We start from the raw sequence: 17,890 nt of genomic DNA, 5'->3' as shown, positions 1-17,890 counted from the left end.
AGGGACTTACTGCCACAGTTAGAGCCACAGCCTGGTCTGCTGTGCTTTCTATCAGGGCCCCTTTTCCAGCACTGGTCTGGTGTACCCTATCTAATCCTATGCGTTTTCCCCATCACTTCCAGCAGAGGTGACCTGCCTTGTTACAATGAAAACATACAGGCTTTCAGGCATCAGTCCTGTTCTCAGCACCTTCCTTTTGGCCTGAGGAGAGCCCCTTGTATTTCCAGCTCTCCCTTCTTGCCCATGGCTGTTCATCCTCCCATCACTCTCCCACCTTCTATCCTTTTCAGGTTTTTTGATGGTGGCTAGAGAAGGGTTTCCCTTGGGGCAAGGACTTGTGGACAAGCTCACAATCATCAGCCAGGATCACTGCCTGCCTGGCTCTTGGAACGCTTTGTTCCTTCACATGGTTTTTATGGAAAGGGGAAGTGAGTGTGTGAACTCCTTGAGGAGGATCACCTCTCTGAGGTTTTCATAGGTGGATTCTATTTTAAGCGCCCATATCCATCGGTCAAAAGCAAGTTGCTTAACCTTTTCAAACTTGATGTAAGTTTATTCAAGCTGTTTTCCGAGAGTTCAGAATTTTTGGTGGTACGCCTCCGGTACCAGTTCATATGCACTCAGGAGAGCATTTTTGGTCATCCCATAGTTTGAAGAACTCTCGTTTAACAATAGGGAATAAACGCCATGGGCTTGTCCTGTTAATTTTCTTTTCAGTGGCTGGGTCCATCCCCCCACTGGCCACTTCAAATGTCTTGCAAGCTTTTAGAAGGCAGGCAAAACAAAGGCAAGCATCAACTAGGCTTAGAATGCAGAATAATGTCAAGAAGACAAGGTTAAGTGCACTGTACCTGAATGCATGCAGCATTTGAAACAAGGTAGATGATTTAAAGGCACAAATAGAGGTAAAGGGGTATGATCTAATTGCCATCATGGAAATGTGGCTACAAGGTGACCAAGACTGGGAACTGAATATTCAAAGATATTCAACATTTAGGAAGGACAAGAAAAAAGGAAAAGGAGGTGGTTTTGCGCTGATACTAAGGGATCGGATCAGTACATTAGTAAGGGAGGATCTCATATCAGAAGAACAAAATGTGGAATCTGTTTGGGTGGAGCTAAGAAACAGCAAGGAGCAGGAAACACTGGTAGGAGTTGTTTATAGGCCACCAAACAGTAGTGGTAGTGTGGGGCATGGTATTGATCAGGAGAATAGAGAAGCATGTAACATGGGTAATACAGCAATTATGGGTGATTTCAGTCTGCACATAGAATGGGTAAATCTAAAGAGCACTAATGCTGTGGAGGACGAGTTTCTGGGGTGTGTGAGGGATGGTTTTCGAGAGCAGTATGTTGAGGAACCGACGAGAGAATAGGATATTTTAGATCTAGTACTATGTAATGAGAAAGGGCTAATTAATAATCTTGTTGTAAAAGAACCTTTAGGGATGAGTGACCATAATATGATAGAATTTTACATTATGTTTGAAAATGAGGCAGTTCAATCTGAAGTCAGGGTGTTAAATTTGAACAAAGGAAATTATGAAGGTATGAGGGGCAAATTGGCTGAGGTGGATTGCAAAAATACATTAAAAATGACAGTGAATAGACAATGGATAGTCTTCAAAGAATTATTACATAGTTTACAGAAACTATACATTCCTTCAAGGCACAAAACCCCCAAAAGTAAAGGCAGTCAACTGCGGCTAACAAAGGAAGGTACGGATTGTATAAGATTCAAAGAAAAGGCCTATAAAGTTGCCAGAAATAGCTGTAAACCTGTGGATTGGGGGGAGGATTTTAGAATAAGCAAAGGAGAACCAAGAAACTGATAAAGAAAGGGAGAATAGAATATGAATGTAAACTAGCAAAAAAAAACATAAAAACGGACCGTAAAAGCTTCTACAGGTACGTAAAAAGGAAATGTTTGGCTAAGACAAATGTGGGTCCATTACAGGCAGAGTCTGGAGAATTTATAATGGGGACTAGAAAAATGGCAGAGAAGCTAAATGATTACTTTGTGTTGGTCTTCACTGAGGAAGATAAAAGAAATCTTCCAGAATTAGAGATCCAAGGGACCAGGGAGAATGAGAAATTGAAGGAAATTAGTATTAGTAAGAAGGTTGTATTGGAGAAATTAATGGGGCTGAAGGTTGATAAGTCCCTGGGACCTGCTATTCTATATCCCAGAGAGTTGAAATAGGCAGCTATGGAAATAGTGGAAGCATTGGTGATCATCTTCCAAAATTCTATAGATTCTGGAATGGTTCCTGCAGATTGGAAGGTAAAAAATTTCACCCCACTATTTAAGAAGGGAGGGAGAGAGAAAACAGGGAACTACAGACCTGTTAGCCTTGCATTGGTCGTAGGGGAAATGCTAGAATCTATTCTAAAGCATGTGATAAATGGACACTTGGATAATAATGATCTGACTGGGCATAGTCAACATGGATTTATGAATGGGAAATCATGTTTGACGAACCTATTGGAGTTTTTTGAGGATATTACTAACAGAATTGATAAAGGGGAGTTGGTAGACGTAGTGTACTTGGATTTTCAGAAGGCTTTTGATAAAGTCCCCCACAGGAGGTTGGTTAGCAAAATTAAAGCACGTGGGATAGGAGGTAATATATTAGCATGGATTAAGGATTGGTTAACAGGCAGAAAGATGGAAAGGCATCAGGTGGCAGGACCGTATCTCCAATGCAGAAGTCCTCGAAGTGGCCAACATCCCCAGCATATACACCCTACTGAGCCAACAGCGCTTGAGATGGCTTGGCCATGTGTGCTGCATGGAAGATGGTAGGATCCCCAAGGACGCATTGTACAGCGAGCTCCTCACTGGTATCAGACCCACCGGCCGCCCATGTCTCCAATTTAAAGACGTCTGCAAACGCGACATGAAGTTCTGTGACACTGACCACAAGTCATGGGAGTCAGTTGCCAGTGCGAGTTGAAGAGACTTAGCTTTTGGCAGGAAAAAAGACAGAAGTGCAAGGAGAAAGCCAACTATGTAACAGCCCCGACAACCAATTTTATCTGCAGCGCCTGTGGAAGAGTCTGTCACTCTAGAATTGGCCTTTATAGCCACTCCAGGTGCTGCTTCACAAACCACTGACCACCTCTAGGCGCTTACCCATTGTCTCTCGAGACAAGGAGGCCAAAGAAGAAGAACAGACAGAAAACAGAGAGTGAGGATAAACGGGCCATTCTCGCATTGGCAGGCCGTGACTAGTAGGACACTAAAAGGATCAGTACTTGAGCCCCAGCTGTTCACGATATATATCAATGATTTGGATATGGGGACCAAATGTAATACTTCCAAGTTCGCGGATGACACAAAACTGGGTGGGAATGCGTGTTGTGAGGAAGATGCAAAGCGGCTTCAAGGGAATTTGGACTGACTTAGTGAATGGACAAGAATGTGGCAGATGGAATATAATGCGGAAAAATGTGAGGTTTCCATTTTGGTAGGAATAGATGTGGAGTATTTCTTAAATGGCAAAAGATTAGTAAGTGTAGATGTACAAAGGGACTTGGGTGTCCTTGTCAATAAGTATTGAAAACTAACATGCAGGTGCAGCAAACAATTAAGAAGGTTAATGGTATGTTAGCTTTATCACAAGAGGATTTGAGTATAGGAGTAGTGAAGTCTCGCTTCAATTGTATAGAACTTTGGTTAAACCGCACATGGACTACTGTGTGCAGTTTTGATCCCCTTACCTTAGGAAGGATATTATTGCCATAGAGGGAGTGCAATGAAGGTTCACCAGACTTGTTCTCAGGATGGTGGGACTGTCCTATGAAGAGAGATTGGGGAAACTGGGCTTGTATTCTCTAGAGTTTCGAAGAATGAGAGGTGATCTCATTGAAATCCCACAAAATACTTAAAGGGTAAGACAGGATAGATGTAGGTAAGATGTTTCCCCTGGTTGGGAAGTCTCGAACCAGGGGACACAATTTCAAAATAAGGGGCAAAGCCATTTAGAACAGAGATGGGAAAAAATCTCTTTACTCAGAGGGTTGTGAATCTTTGGCATTTGGCAGAGGGCTGTGGAAGCTCTGTCATTGAGTATGTTTAAAGTAGAGATTAACAGATTTCTAAGTACCAATGACATGAAGGGAAATGGGGATAGTGTGGGAAAAAGGCATTGAAATGGATGATCATCCATGATCGTATTGAATGGTGGAGCAGGCTCAATGGGCTGAATGACCTACTCCTGTTCCTATGTTCCTTTTCAAAGGAGATGAAAAATGCTTCCACATTCCCCCTCATCAAACTTTGGTATCAATTGGGAGAACTTCAAGAGCTCAGCACTTGTTCCTCAGCTAGGGGTAGTTCCCTCACAAGTGATGCCTTAACTGGGTACATTGTGTCTTCCCCTATTCAGCCCAAGCTGCCTTAACTCTCTTTCCGGCTTCTCCTTCTGGAAAGTTCTTTCTTTCCTCCTTCCCTGGAATTCTATCCCCTTCTTCCATTCCTGTCATTCTCTTTCCCTTTCCTTTTCTTGGAATTCCCGCTCTAGTCTCCGCCGTTCCAGCTGTACCTTGGCTAATGCTATTCTGTTTTAGATTCTGTGCCTGGCCCCGGTTCTACAGTTTCAATTTCAAAATGGTTGGTCACAAGTTTTAGGATTTTGGGCTTCCTAGCTTTGGACAGGTATTTATCTCTAAATGCCTAGCTATCATAGCACTGTCGAAAGTTTAAGGCACATCATGTCTGTACCGGCTGCAAAACAATCCACCCATTCTAATCCTACCTTCCAGCATTTGATCCGTAGTCCTGCAGATTACGGCACTTCAGATGCACATCCAGACTCCTTTTGAATGAGTTGAGGGTTTCTGCCTCAACTACCATTTCAGGCAGTGAGTTCCAGATCCCCCCACCCTCTGGGTGAAAAGGTTTTTCCTCAACTCCCCTCTGATTTTTCTACCAATCACTTTAAATCTATGCCCCCTCGTCACTGACCTCTCCACTAAGGTAAATATGCCCTTCACCTCCACTCTATCCAGGCCCCTCAAAATTTTGTACATTTCAATCAGATCTCCCCTCAGCCTTCTCTGTTCCAAGGAGAACAACCCCAGCCTATCCAATCTTTCCTCATAGCTGCATTTTCCAGTACTGGTAACATCCTCGTAAATCTCCTCTGTACCCTCTCTAGTACAATTACATCCTTTCTGTAATGAGGTGACCAGAATTGCACACAGTACTCAAGTTGTGGCCTAACCAATGATTTATACAGTTCAGCATAACCTCCCTGCTATTATATTCTATACCTCAGCTAATAAAGGAAAGGATTCCATATGCTTTCTTAAACACCTTATTGGCCTGTCCTGCTACCATCAGGGATGTGTGGACATTCACTCCAAGATCCCTCACTTCCTCTGCACTTCTCAGTATTTTCCCATTAATCATCTATTCCTTTGCCTTGTTTGACCTCCCCAAATGCATCACCTCACACTTCTCTGGACTGAATTCCATTTGCCACTTTTCTGCCCATTAGACCAGACTATCAATATCTTCCTGCAGCCTACAGCTATCCTCCTCACTATCTACCACACGGCCAATCTTTTTGTCATCTGCAAACTTCTTGATCATGGCTCCTGCATTTATGTCCAAATCATTAAGCTTAACTCTTCAATAGATAGGGGTTTTAAACTGTCCCAAGTTTCTTCACTCTGTTTTAGGTAGGTACTGGCTTTGAATGTGGACATTTTAGTCATCTAGCACTGAAAACCACGAGAAAAACTGTATTAAATTTTTTAAAAATTGCTAGGAATCAATTTGGTTTATCGCTTCCAATTTCTCATTTGTCTTTGGGGCTGTAGAGCCCCAAAATTTCTATTACAGTCAGGTGAGAGAGGTCAAAGAGATCCCCTCTTTTCCCTCTCCTTGTTTGACCAGGTCAAGTTTATTTCTTTTTGAAGTGGTTATACATGCCAGTTCAGTGATTGTTTAACTGTTTACATGCCATAATCATAAAAAGAATCAGACAGGTTTTCTCGAGTTTAACCAAGAAAGAAGTTAACTTTATTGTACTTAAACTGATCTACGTAAAAATAATAAAGTACGCTCCAACTTTCTCTCTCTCTCTCTCACACACACACACACACACACACACACACACACACACACACATATATATATATAGGTTACAGAGTGGGGAAGGATAAATTGGTCGAATTAGGGGCCAGAGAAATAAAAGGGGTATACAATCTGTGGAGGTTGGTGACTCGACTGGCTTCAGGCTGAATTCGGTGGTCAAGCAACTTTCCTTTCATGCTCCTGAGGCTTCTGGTTTGAAAATGTGGACGCTGATTCGATGGTTCTCTGGGAGACAGCAATGCTGCTGATCTTCTTTGAGAGGGATCTCTGTCTGTTCTTTCTTGGAAGTTCTCTAGTCTCAGTAGCTCCCCTGTCAGGCTTAAGTCATTAAGCACAGTGAGCATCAATCGGTGAACAGACTAACACAATCAAACACAGATCTATTAAACCATTGAACACTACAGTCTGCAGCAGGGACTGTGCCTCGGTGCTCACGGTCAGCAGGCAGAGTTCGAAGTTTTGAGTGGTTTGTCTCCACCAGTTTAATATTCAGGTTTCCAGCCAGTGGACTAAAAAATCATCATTCTACCTAGCACATTTTCGTGACAGTGCAGAGGAGATTTATTAGAATGGCACCAGGAATGAGGAACTTAATTTATGCTGCGACTAGAGAAACTGGGTTGTTTCTCCTTAGAGCAGTGAAATTTAAGGGGAGGTTTGATAGAGCTGTTCATAATAATTGACAAGTTTGACAGAGTAAGTGAGGCGACACTATTTCCAGTGGCAGAACAGTTAGTAACTAGAGGACACAGATTTAAATTAATGAGCAAAAGAACCTGAGGTGACATGAGGAAAAATATTTTTACACAGTGAGTTATGATGATCTGGAATGCGTTACCTGAAAGGATAGGGGAAGCAGATTCAACAATAACTTTCAAAAGAGAATTGGATAAATACTTGAAGGGAAAAGTTTGCAGGGCGGTGGGAAAAGAAGAGGGGAGTGGGATTAATTGGATGTCTCTAGCAAAGACCTGCACAGGCAAGATGGGCCAAATGGCCTCCTTCTATGCTGTATCATCTTATGACTGTAGGCATTGTTGAATGCATTGATCTCTGTGGAGGTGCTGAACTGCGTTCCATCTACACATCCTGTTGACTGAAAAAGAAAGTGGCCTTATTTCAGAATTTTTAGGGGGAATCCGCAACGGCATGGCTAACATTATCAACCAGTACTTTGGCAACTTGGGGACCCAGTGTAAATAAGATAGACTCTCTCAATAAACTACTTTAGTCAAATATGAGCTAAGTGTACCAGTTGTTTCTGGAATAAATGACGACATCTGCCCTCCTTACATTGTGATTTAAGAAAGAAAAATGATGTACATTCAACATTGCTTTTATTAAAGAAAAGTTTGTTATTGTACAAAAAGTGTATATACATTTAGATCACTAGATCTATTCTGTGTGCTGAGAGGAGTTGGTTACAGGGAATGTCCAGGCTACATGTTGATCAAAAATAGTCAGCTCGGCGCTCTTATTCAAAACACAGTTTTAACATGTTGTATATTTACAGACTGGAATGGTTGCCCAATGTTTACAATTTCTTTACATGAGATGCTTTATGCACTAAGAACGCACAACAAAGAACACATTTCAGCTCATAGGTATTGAAAACACGCTTTGCATATCTTTCACAATAATTTTCACACATAAAGAAACTATTTTCATTAAAACACTGCATGTTAACTAGCATAGTACCAATAGCATTGCCATATTACAAGCAAATTGCTGGAAACTGTTTCCAAATGTCTTAAACTGAAAGAATGCCTTCACTATTTGAACATAACATGACATAGTAAGGCACTTCTTGATGCTATAATATGGGCATCCCTAGTTTTTCAGTACCATATCATTTACAATGAACTATATTCACTAACTATTGAGTCTGCGGTGTTGTGAGGTTTTATAATGATAATTTACCAGATAATTAAGAGCTAAATTCAGAAAAGGAAGCAGTATACAGTATGGCTTTGATGGTATCTGTCAATGTACCCTTCGTTCTTCCATCTTAGCCAAACTAGAACTCTTTTCAATGACACTGAATCAACTGATACACACTGGGGAATTCACATTAACGAAATACAATAAAGCACACATCTACTATTTATAAGGAAGAAATGGGCAATGTTTGGTTTGCGCCCTTGCCTGTTTGGTTTAGTGTACAGTATCAGTGCTTTGCAACAAAAAAGAAACAAACCAAGAGTCTCATTTCAAATAACACCTCTTGATGTAACATGTCAATCCACCAGCTATTTCTTCAAAACACAGCAGGAAATCCCTATTCACAAATATATAAGCCTTTGTAAAATGTCCTGATTCTCTTTCTGCAGAATAAATGTTTCTTTTTATACATTAAAATACAAAGTCTATAAAAAAAAGATTGCTTTCTTCAGGAATGTTAATGTTTTGAAACAATCTGTTTATAACCATCATGCTTTGAAGTTACTGGAATCAGAAATTGCAAATGTTCATTACTGTTCTTGAACATTTAAGACATCATATTAAGAAATTTATTTTCCTCAGCCAAGGTAGTCAACATAGAGCTCATGTCTCCTATTGCCATATTAGTCAACCCAGCTGGAATGGGCTGCAGAGTCAGAGAATTCCGGGGAGTTGTGAGACGTGAGGAATTTTGGGAGAGGTTCTGCAGAAGGCTGGGGCTCAAGGTGCCTGACATCAAGCTCGAATGGTCACCATCATCCATGATAGCATCAAAATCTATCTGTGCATGGTCTAGACTGTGGGAGTTTACAGTACTTGTTACCTGGTTGGTGCCTGGTGAGGCCATTGGTGTAGCTTTGACACCTTGCATACGCTGTTGCTGCTGAATAGCACAGTCCATTTGGCCACTGAAGTTGCCATTTTGTTCATACATATGGATCTGACCAGAATAAAACATCAAGTTGCTGCCTGAACCATCATTGTTACACTGTTGAGACTGCATCGATAATTGATTACCAGGCTGATTTTGGCTTACTTCAGATTGTCCATGCCCAGGGCTCATGCCATTCATCTGGAGGCGGCTTTGCAAATAACTTTGTTGTTGCATATTTAAAGAATGATTCAGACCATGCTGTCTTACTAATGGATTTGAACCCTGGGGAGGATGGGGCTGCATCATTCCATGACTTAAGTTGTGCCCAACAGAATTCATTACACTTTGCCCTGGTTGGCTGAAGTTCTGCTGACTTGGACTGACATGGGAATTAGTTTGGCTTAAACCTCCATGAGCAGCAAATGAGGTACGATCTGGATTTCTACCAGATTGGATGTGAGACCCAAAGTTCGGTTGGCTTGCAATATGCATGCCTTGTCCCGGTACCTCTCTCCCACGGCAACCGTTCATCATCATTGACACCTCATTTGTGGCAGTCATTTGCTGTTGAAACTGTGCACGGACCTGCTGGGTCTGTACATAGTTTTTGATCGCTGCATCTTTGTTTTGCATCATTGCTATCTGCTTAAAGTCCTGTGTACCTGTTGCCGCAGGTGAACCTATGATATTGTTTCCTGGCATATTACTGCAAGACGTTTGGCTTAAGGTCCTGTTAGCAATGTTGGGACTAAGCATTTGGTTGGACTGATTAAAAGTCTGGTGTGGGCTGAGAGGTTGATTAGCATTCTGGCACAAGCTCATCTGCTGAGGCGGCTGCTGCTGTTGTTGCTGCTGCATATAATTCATCCTCTGTCCATTCACACCGATACCTCTTTGCATTAAGCCCTGTTGTGCTAGAGTCATTTCATTCTGATTCATTGTTACAGTCTGCTGAGTGGAGTTGAGATTCTGGTATTGGTCAAACATCTGCTTTTGTTGAACTACTGCCAGGTTTGATCGCGAGAACTGCTGCTTTGACTGATCAGGAATGACATCAACTGTACCCGAGCTTACTTCATTCCATTGAACTGGCATGCTGTTCTTGTTCATGTTAGATGATCCCTGGTATGGTTGACTCCCTGGACTCATCTGGCATTGTGTCATCATGGAACTTGACTGATTCATGTTACTATCTACCATTGCCATTCCACGTTGGGCATACATATTCTGATTCTGCATGTTCATATTTTCTTGGAAACCCTGCATTTGGCTAGTGAAATTTAATGAATTATCTTGGGCCATTCGATTTTCCTGGGAATTGATATACTGTACCACATCATCGGGCAGCATTATATCATCCTCAACAGCCTGAGTGTCAATTTCACCGGCTATTGTTTCCATGACAATGTTCTCACTGATGCTGGGTGGCCTAGGCGAGTAGGCACACCTGTGGAGACTTCCATCCGATCGAGCGGCATTTTGAAGACTGAAGTGTCGCCTATCCATTGGTGGTGGTAATGGTAGCGGGTTCATATTGTTCATGCTGTTGAAGCGCTGGACCCTTGGAAGTGACAGAGGATCTACAGCTGTTCTCCTTACGGGATCACTTGCCCGCCTAGTAGTATTGCCAACTACTTCATGAGGCCTGAGCGCTGTTGTACCATATCCACATGGAATGCCATCACTACATCGTCTTTGAGCAGCAAGAGGAGGAAAGGGAGAAAGCATGGAATTGGGACCTTCACCTAGGAGAGACATTCTTGTCTTCAGACTCATTCGTTCCATATTTGGCAGTGGTGTTGGTGGTGGTCCACCAGTTGCAGCAGCATACTTAGCCTTCAGCCTGTACTGCTCAGCTGGTGTGAGATTAAGCAGGCCACCACAGTAACTGACCTCACTGGACCTCCGTGATAAATCAGTGGAGATGGGATCGTAAGAGTCAGCAGAGCTGATGTTATTTGGACGCCCACCAATGTGAGAAGCCTCGCTGGAACGGCGGCTGGAAAAGTAAGGAGAAATGCCGGAGGATCTTCGACTGACTGTGTAAGCTGAACTGATGGTGCTTGTGGTACTGTCGCGACGTTCATTCAGTTGATTCAAGACTGTGATCTCACTGTTGGACAGTTCCATTATTCTAGGGTTAGGCAACACAGCAGTAGAACCACCAGTACTTGAATTCTCCAGTGTAGCTCCTGAAAATATATAAAATGTATATTAAACTCTGCTTGATGAAGGGGAAACTAGATAAGTACATGAGGGGGAAAGGAATAGAAGAATAATCAGATGGAGTTAGATGAAGTTGGGTGGAAGGAGACCTGTGTGGAGCATAAACACTGACACTGACCAGTTGGGCCAAATGACCTGTTTCTGTGCTGTAAATTCTATGTAAATATTTAACCAAACAGATTGTTACCAATATATTGTGATTTTTAAAAAATCACAAAGAGTTCTACTATCTAGCCAAGACCCAAAGAGCAACTTACCATTCATGGGAATGAGAGGCAGCTTGGTGTTTTTGACTGGTGGCACTGGGTTTGCCCAAGAAGGAGTATCTCTAACCTGCTTCAATTTTTCTTTCTTTAGTTGCTCAAGTCTTTGGGGTGCTGTCATGTTCTTTCTCAAGTGAAGGCTGATTGCTGAAGTTCCAGATGAAACAGTGGAGTCCACAATTGGGGAGTCATCTAAGGCGGTCAAATCTCCCAGGCTACCTCCACTGTTGATGTTCATTTCTACTCCACTGTCATTGTTGTTGGTACTGCCAAGTGGCGATGGTTCACTGCTGCATGAAGATTGGCCACCAGGGCTGGACTGATACATCTGAGGTAATAAAGAATAGATTCTTTCAGGGTTCCAAACAGCATCCATGGACAACAACACAAAGATCATTCAACTGTTTGCAATATTACTCCAAAATTTATTATGTGTAATACAGCAATTATTTCAAGTTTTTATTCCATTCCTGAGGGCATTGATTCCTTGCTTGGTGTACATATACTAGGCAATGGTCACCCTCAACTGGCTTGCCCACTGAGCATTACTCATTTGAAAGGGCCATTTCACAGAGGAACCCACCCATAGCTGACAGAGGGAGCTTTCACCTCATCAATCAGTACCCTAACTCACTCAGATTCTCAGTCATTTTCCTGTAGGGTTTAGTTCATCTTAATGGTTTGAATGTTGCTAATAATATAGATTTACAAATTAGTTAAATATGTTTTTTTAAAGTTTTCAAGTAACTTTGGAACATCGGCGGAAAATGCTGGAACACATGACCGTATCTGTAAAGAATGGAAAGAGAAGCAAGCCCCTTTGTAGGGTTGGGAAACAAAGGGAGGTAGGGTTAGAAACAATAGATAACTCAATCACAAAGAGGAAAGTAATGGGTTGAGAGACCTGAAAACATGCTTCTAAGAGGAAATATTGGAGGGTAGCTAAGTGGGGCAATTGAGAGGCATTGAATCAACAAAAGAAGCTGAAAGTAGTCAAGAACTTTGGTTACTGGGACAGGCAAACACAAGAAAAAAGGCAAGAACTTGGAGAAAATTCACAAAAGGGAAAAAAAACCCTGCAGATGCAGGAGGCGTGAATGACAATAGAGTGAAAGTTGGAGAAATAATTGCATTTATATAGTGCCTTTTATGACTTCAAGATATCCCAAAGCACTTTACAGCCAGTAATGACAATTAAAATGAAAACAGTGACATTCAGGCCAATTGTAGCTCACCAGCTGGGATTAACAAACTCAGAAGAGACAGGCAATCAAACCTTGGACTTTTTGATTTGGATGGTGGAGCCTTTATACTTTAAGTGCCTTGAGATGTGTTACCATTTTACAGATGCTGTATGATTGCAAGTTGTTGTTACACACTAGATCAGCAGGAAAATTTCACAGATGACCAATTTCTAATCTATTCACTAATAGGAGGACGTGTTTTAGATATACATTAAAGGCACAGCACAACCCTTTCCCCAAAGATTGTGTTAGTCCAATAGCAAAATCAATGGAAGTGGTTTGAGGTGTGGAAGAAGAACAGTACTCTCTCTGACCCCAATACCAGTGACAGTTTCAAATAGACTGAAATGACATGACCACAGAGAAACACACATCTACTCTTGTGACGAACACTATTTACTTATGTAGAAATTTGATTATCAAGTGCTGGGCAAAAGGTAAGAAAATCTGGACAGGAATATAACACGTTTTTCTGAGTAACACTATATTAGGGAAGGTCTGTGCCATTCATAAATTTTATCACGAGTGTGTCAACGTATTGAAGCTTTCACAAGGGAGGTCAACTGATAGAATGTGGGGTTTGTGCCGCAGCTGACTCAGGCTCTTTGACCCCTAGGTTCCAACTCAGCGGCTTGTGGAAACAGGGTGGAAAAGAGGTCAGTGTGTGGAGGGTCCCTGAAATTGGCCTCTGCTGTGAAAACTTGAGTATATCCACAAAATGGTGCTTAAAGGCAGAAGGTTTAAAGGGACACAGTCTGACTGTGTTCACCAGATCTTTTATTATGTTCAGTGAACACTTAGAAATAAGGATGGAATTTACATTGAACAAATGATAGCATTTCAACAATGTCAAATTGATGAAAATGACATGAGGCTATACTTTTTTGTGAGGAAAAAGATATTTCTATTACAAAATATTTACAGCACACGAACAGGCCATTCAGCCCACCAGATCCGTGCCAGTTTTTATGTACCACATCAGCCTCCTCCCACCCTTCTTCATCTAACCCCATCAACATGTCTTTCTATTCCTTTCTTCCTCATGCGCTTACCTAGCTTCCCCTTGAATGCATTAATGCTATTCATCTCATCTACACCGCATGTTGACAGTTGCACACTCTAAACACTCTCTGTGTAAACACATTTCTCTTAACTCCTGCCCAACCCTCAGGTAGAAATATTTTTCATATTTAGCTATGGGGCGCTATGATTTTAAGAAAAAAACTGATTTACTTTTAAAATTGTGCAGCATTTTGACAATCGTTATACGTAGTGAATCTCTCCAAGTGGAGGCTAGTTAAAACTCACTAAGGGATAAGCTCTTAATCTTAGGTGATCTGTCATGGGGAATCATCCAAGCAGATGCCTGATGCATCCCTACTGGGAGGGGAGTAACACTGGAGGCTGAGTTACCTCAGATCAGTTTGTGTATGTACTGACAGCAGGGTCAAGAGCAGCATTATCAGACGACTGAGAGTAGGCCATTTGAACAAACAATGTGTGACTAATGAAAGGTGGACAGGAAGTTTATAAAATGGAAGTAAATTGCTAATTACATTAAAAACCCTGCACTCACTCAAAGAGCTGGCACAAACATGATGGGTTGAAAGGCCTCCTTCAATGCTGTGCAGTTCTATGCATTTTATGTTTATTATAACTAGATTTCATGTTGGTAATTATTTAAAGCAGCCTTGCATAAATTATACTGTTTTTGAAATGTTTCTGATTTTGAGAAATTACAACTGTATCAAACCTAGTGTGCAATTCTCTCTGTGACGACTGTGGTTAGGCCTTTTATAGATAGGCCAACAACTTATAAATCAGCACCGCATTATCTAACACCAATGTGATTTATATAATATGATCTGAAAATAGGGATGGGTTTTATATTTGACTCTGATTGATATGGAGGATTTTATGAGTGGGCGCAAAGCACAGCTTCATGCTTACAAACTGTATTTCTATAAGTTGTTTAGATAATGTGTCCCATATATGCAGTTCAATTTCAACTGTTACACATCTCATTTCTCCCCAAAGCACTGTAACAAATTATGCTTTCTGCTTATGCTTCTTCAGCCAAATTTAAAACTGCTCCATTTTACAGAAATATTTAAACCAGTTTTAAATCTTTTTTCTTTAAATAATACCCTTCAACTGTCATAGATTAAACATGCAAATGCAAAGCAATTTCTAAAATGTCGCTTCTTACCCCGACTGAATATCTGCTCATCTTACTTCAGTGCTGTTGATGCACTGGTACTTACAATAGAGTGTTGTCAATTGTAATGGAACATGTTTAGTACAGTCATAAAGCAGGACAGATTATACCTTAAATAGCCTTTACTTTGCTCACCTTAGTACCGACTGTCCTTAGGAAGGTACAGTCAGGAAGGAAAGAACATTGAGGCAGCAAACAAAGCAACAGATACAGGGGTCAGCAGCAGAAGAAGAGGAGGAGACACTGTTAGTAGGTTAGTAAAGAGTCACAGCGAGTTAGTTTCACACTCTTGTTCTTGTAAGAGACATGGAGGGTGCGATAAACCCCAGACCAAAACTGTTACATCTGAACGCAGTTCCCAGCTAAAGTCTTGCAGGTTTAAGTTAAACTTGACAAAACATTGGCCTCCCTTCTTTATGCATTTGAGGGGCAAATTTTCCTGCTTCGAAAACACAGGAAGCAGGGAGTGGCCCATTACCCAGCTCTCCACTCCTTTACAAGGCCTCGGTATTTATGGGGCATCCTCTGAGGAAGGGGCGAAGTGCCTGTGTCTATAATAGCTACAGGCTAAGGGTGGTGATTTAAATGATGTGTGAGGGGACATTCCTCTCTCACCTCATTTTGTTTTTCATCCAACGCTGCGGCCTCCTTTTTGAGGCATGCCCAGACGTCAGCCTTGAGCCCAACCTCCAGCTCATCTCCAATTAAAGGATTGGCAAAGGGCAAGCAGCAATTGTCCTGGATTCAAAAACAAGGCCCTTTTTTTTTAACAGGTATATAATGTGAGGAATTGGTGCTGGAGTCTTCCTGGCTTCTGTGTTTGGATATCACCCAGAAAGCCCTGACCACTCCCTTGCCCAACCCTACTTCCAGGCACTAGGCCTGTAGGGGCATGAGCCTGCATCAGGGGAGCACCTCACCAGGTAAATGACATGAACCTGTAAATCCAGGCTGATTTACATCAAACTAGTTTTAATCCCCCTCCCTCATGACATAAATTAGGTTAAATATTTAAATACAGTTTTATAACAGACATAAGTTTTTGGTAATCCTATCTGACATTTCATGCAATGTAGAAGTTACATGTTGAAAAAGCCAAGGTTAGAAGCATCAATACATCAATCACAGGTTGAACATTAGCACTAATTAACATGGCTACAAACCTCATTAATGGAGAGTGATTAACTTTTTCAGGTATCTGTTACTGCAATCCAATATCTTTACTGATCATATTTTCTTCTTGGATTAATGTTAATTAATATGCATAGGCACAACAATTTGAATGGTCTCCTTCTGTGCTGCATGACTGTATAATATCATCTTTGGCAACTCTAATTACTTTAGGGTTTTGCAGTTAATCATTGTGACACCCTATTACTTGTTGCTAGCTAGTGCTGTACTACTCTTACCAACTGCCGTTGGACTTACCATAGAATTTTCAGTTTTGATGGTTTTCACTTGCAGGCAGTCATCCAGGCCCCCACTGGTGCTGTTTGCCTCGGCCTTTTCCTCAGCCACTCTGTTACCATGCCCGATGGCCACTTCATGGTCACCGGGCTCCTTGGGGGGTGGGGGCCTGGGATGGGTGTCGTTGCGTTGCTTTTTCGTCACGTGGGCATCTGGCCCATGCACAGTCTTCACGTGTTTCCTGAGGGAGCTCGGGTCTGTGTACCTCTTGGTACAACCAGGAATTTTACAAACGTATGGTTTCTGTAAAGAGAAATAAACAGCGTCAGATAAGGAAAAGCAAATGATTTTATGATCAATACAAATGGGCATCAATAAATCCAGTAAAGAGTTCAGGAGAAACTTCTTTACTCAGAGAGTGGTGAGAATGTGGGGACTTCACTACCTCCTGGAATAGTTGAGGTGAATGGCATAGATTCAGTTAAGGGGAATAGAAGGATATGATGATACAGTGATTTGAAGTAAGGTATGAGGAGGCTCATGTGCTGCATTAACACCAGCATTTATCTGTTGGGCCAAATGGCCTGTTCTGTACTGGAAAGTCCTATGCAATCTCCCAGAGTCATTGGAATATAAAAGGCTTTAGGAAAAAACATTGTAGTTACCTGGCTCAACAGCCCTTCCCATTTTTCATATTGATCACATTTATCTGATTTCTCACCATTACCTTCAGCACTTTGGAATATATTGAATTGCTTTTTGAACTTCTTTTTATTATCGATTCCAATTTCCTTTCCTGACAGTTTACTCTGTGAGTCTATTACCCTTCTGGGCAATGACACAAAATTCACTAGCCTTGAGCAAGATTAAAGATGAGAAGAAATTTTGTTCCCCCACAGATTAATGGACATATGAAGCAGCCTATCCAAAAAGGTGTTTTATTCTAGGTCAGCTGATTGCTTTAAAAAGCAACTGAATGAATCGCTGTTGGGGACAGGAATTGAGAGTTATAGAGATATTTATAGATCCGTTTGATTTACATGGGAGTTGGGAAATGAAGATAGAGATCTTTTGTCGGTGAGAGAGTGGAGAGAGATTCATAACTGAGTCATACATCACCAAACAGGCTGATGCCCTGTTTTGGCCAAAGCTTATGTTTTATTCTTAAGGGTAAAAGTAAACCTACTTCACTTCCTTTCTTAATCTTTGTTTATTCATTTTTAAGTAAAATTCCCATGGTTGTTTTTCTCTCAGTTTTATAGTTATTGCTGTAATTGTGTGCTCCTCACTCCTTGCCTGTCCATTTTTTCTACCTTCTCATCTCCATGCTAGCAGACAGCAAGAGAGACAGTGCAATTGTGTCTCATTCTAGTATCTGTGGTGGTTTGTAGCTATGCTAGGTAAGTAAATATAGACCGTCCACCCACCACAACAAATCTTGTTCAGAGAATACTCGGCCAACACAATTGGAGTCCTGTGATTCAGATACCAGTCCATTGTTTCCCATGGAATCTGAAAATCAGCGAGAATTTCCACACAGAAACTATCCTTCACAGTGTTAACATTGAATTTATTTTATCCCCCAACCCCCCGCACAGTGGTTACTTATCT

At 41.5% G+C, this 17,890-nt stretch overlaps 1 protein-coding gene across 3 annotated transcripts in view; it reads right to left on the bottom strand.

Moving 5' to 3' along the window:
• Positions 1 to 7,473: 7,473 nt before the first annotated feature.
• The window catches only part of gli2a (GLI family zinc finger 2a), a 407,587-nt gene continuing 397,170 nt past the window's right edge, over positions 7,474 to 17,890 (bottom strand). For all 3 annotated transcript variants that reach the window (XM_068034894.1, XM_068034893.1, XM_068034896.1), the window contains 3 exons: positions 16,301 to 16,582; positions 11,405 to 11,738; positions 7,474 to 11,113 (listed from right to left, as the gene is read on the bottom strand). In XM_068034894.1, the coding sequence (XP_067890995.1) occupies positions 8,595 to 11,113; positions 11,405 to 11,738; positions 16,301 to 16,582 (3,135 nt within the window). In that variant the 3' untranslated portion in view covers positions 7,474 to 8,594. The remainder of the gene's footprint in view (positions 11,114 to 11,404; positions 11,739 to 16,300; positions 16,583 to 17,890) is intronic.

The sequence above is a fragment of the Heterodontus francisci genome, chromosome 7 (genome assembly GCF_036365525.1).
Source record: "Heterodontus francisci isolate sHetFra1 chromosome 7, sHetFra1.hap1, whole genome shotgun sequence".
NCBI classification, from domain to species: Eukaryota; Metazoa; Chordata; class Chondrichthyes; order Heterodontiformes; family Heterodontidae; genus Heterodontus; species Heterodontus francisci.
The sequence above is the reverse complement of the archived record's forward strand: the minus strand, read 5'-3'. Positions and strand labels throughout refer to the sequence as shown.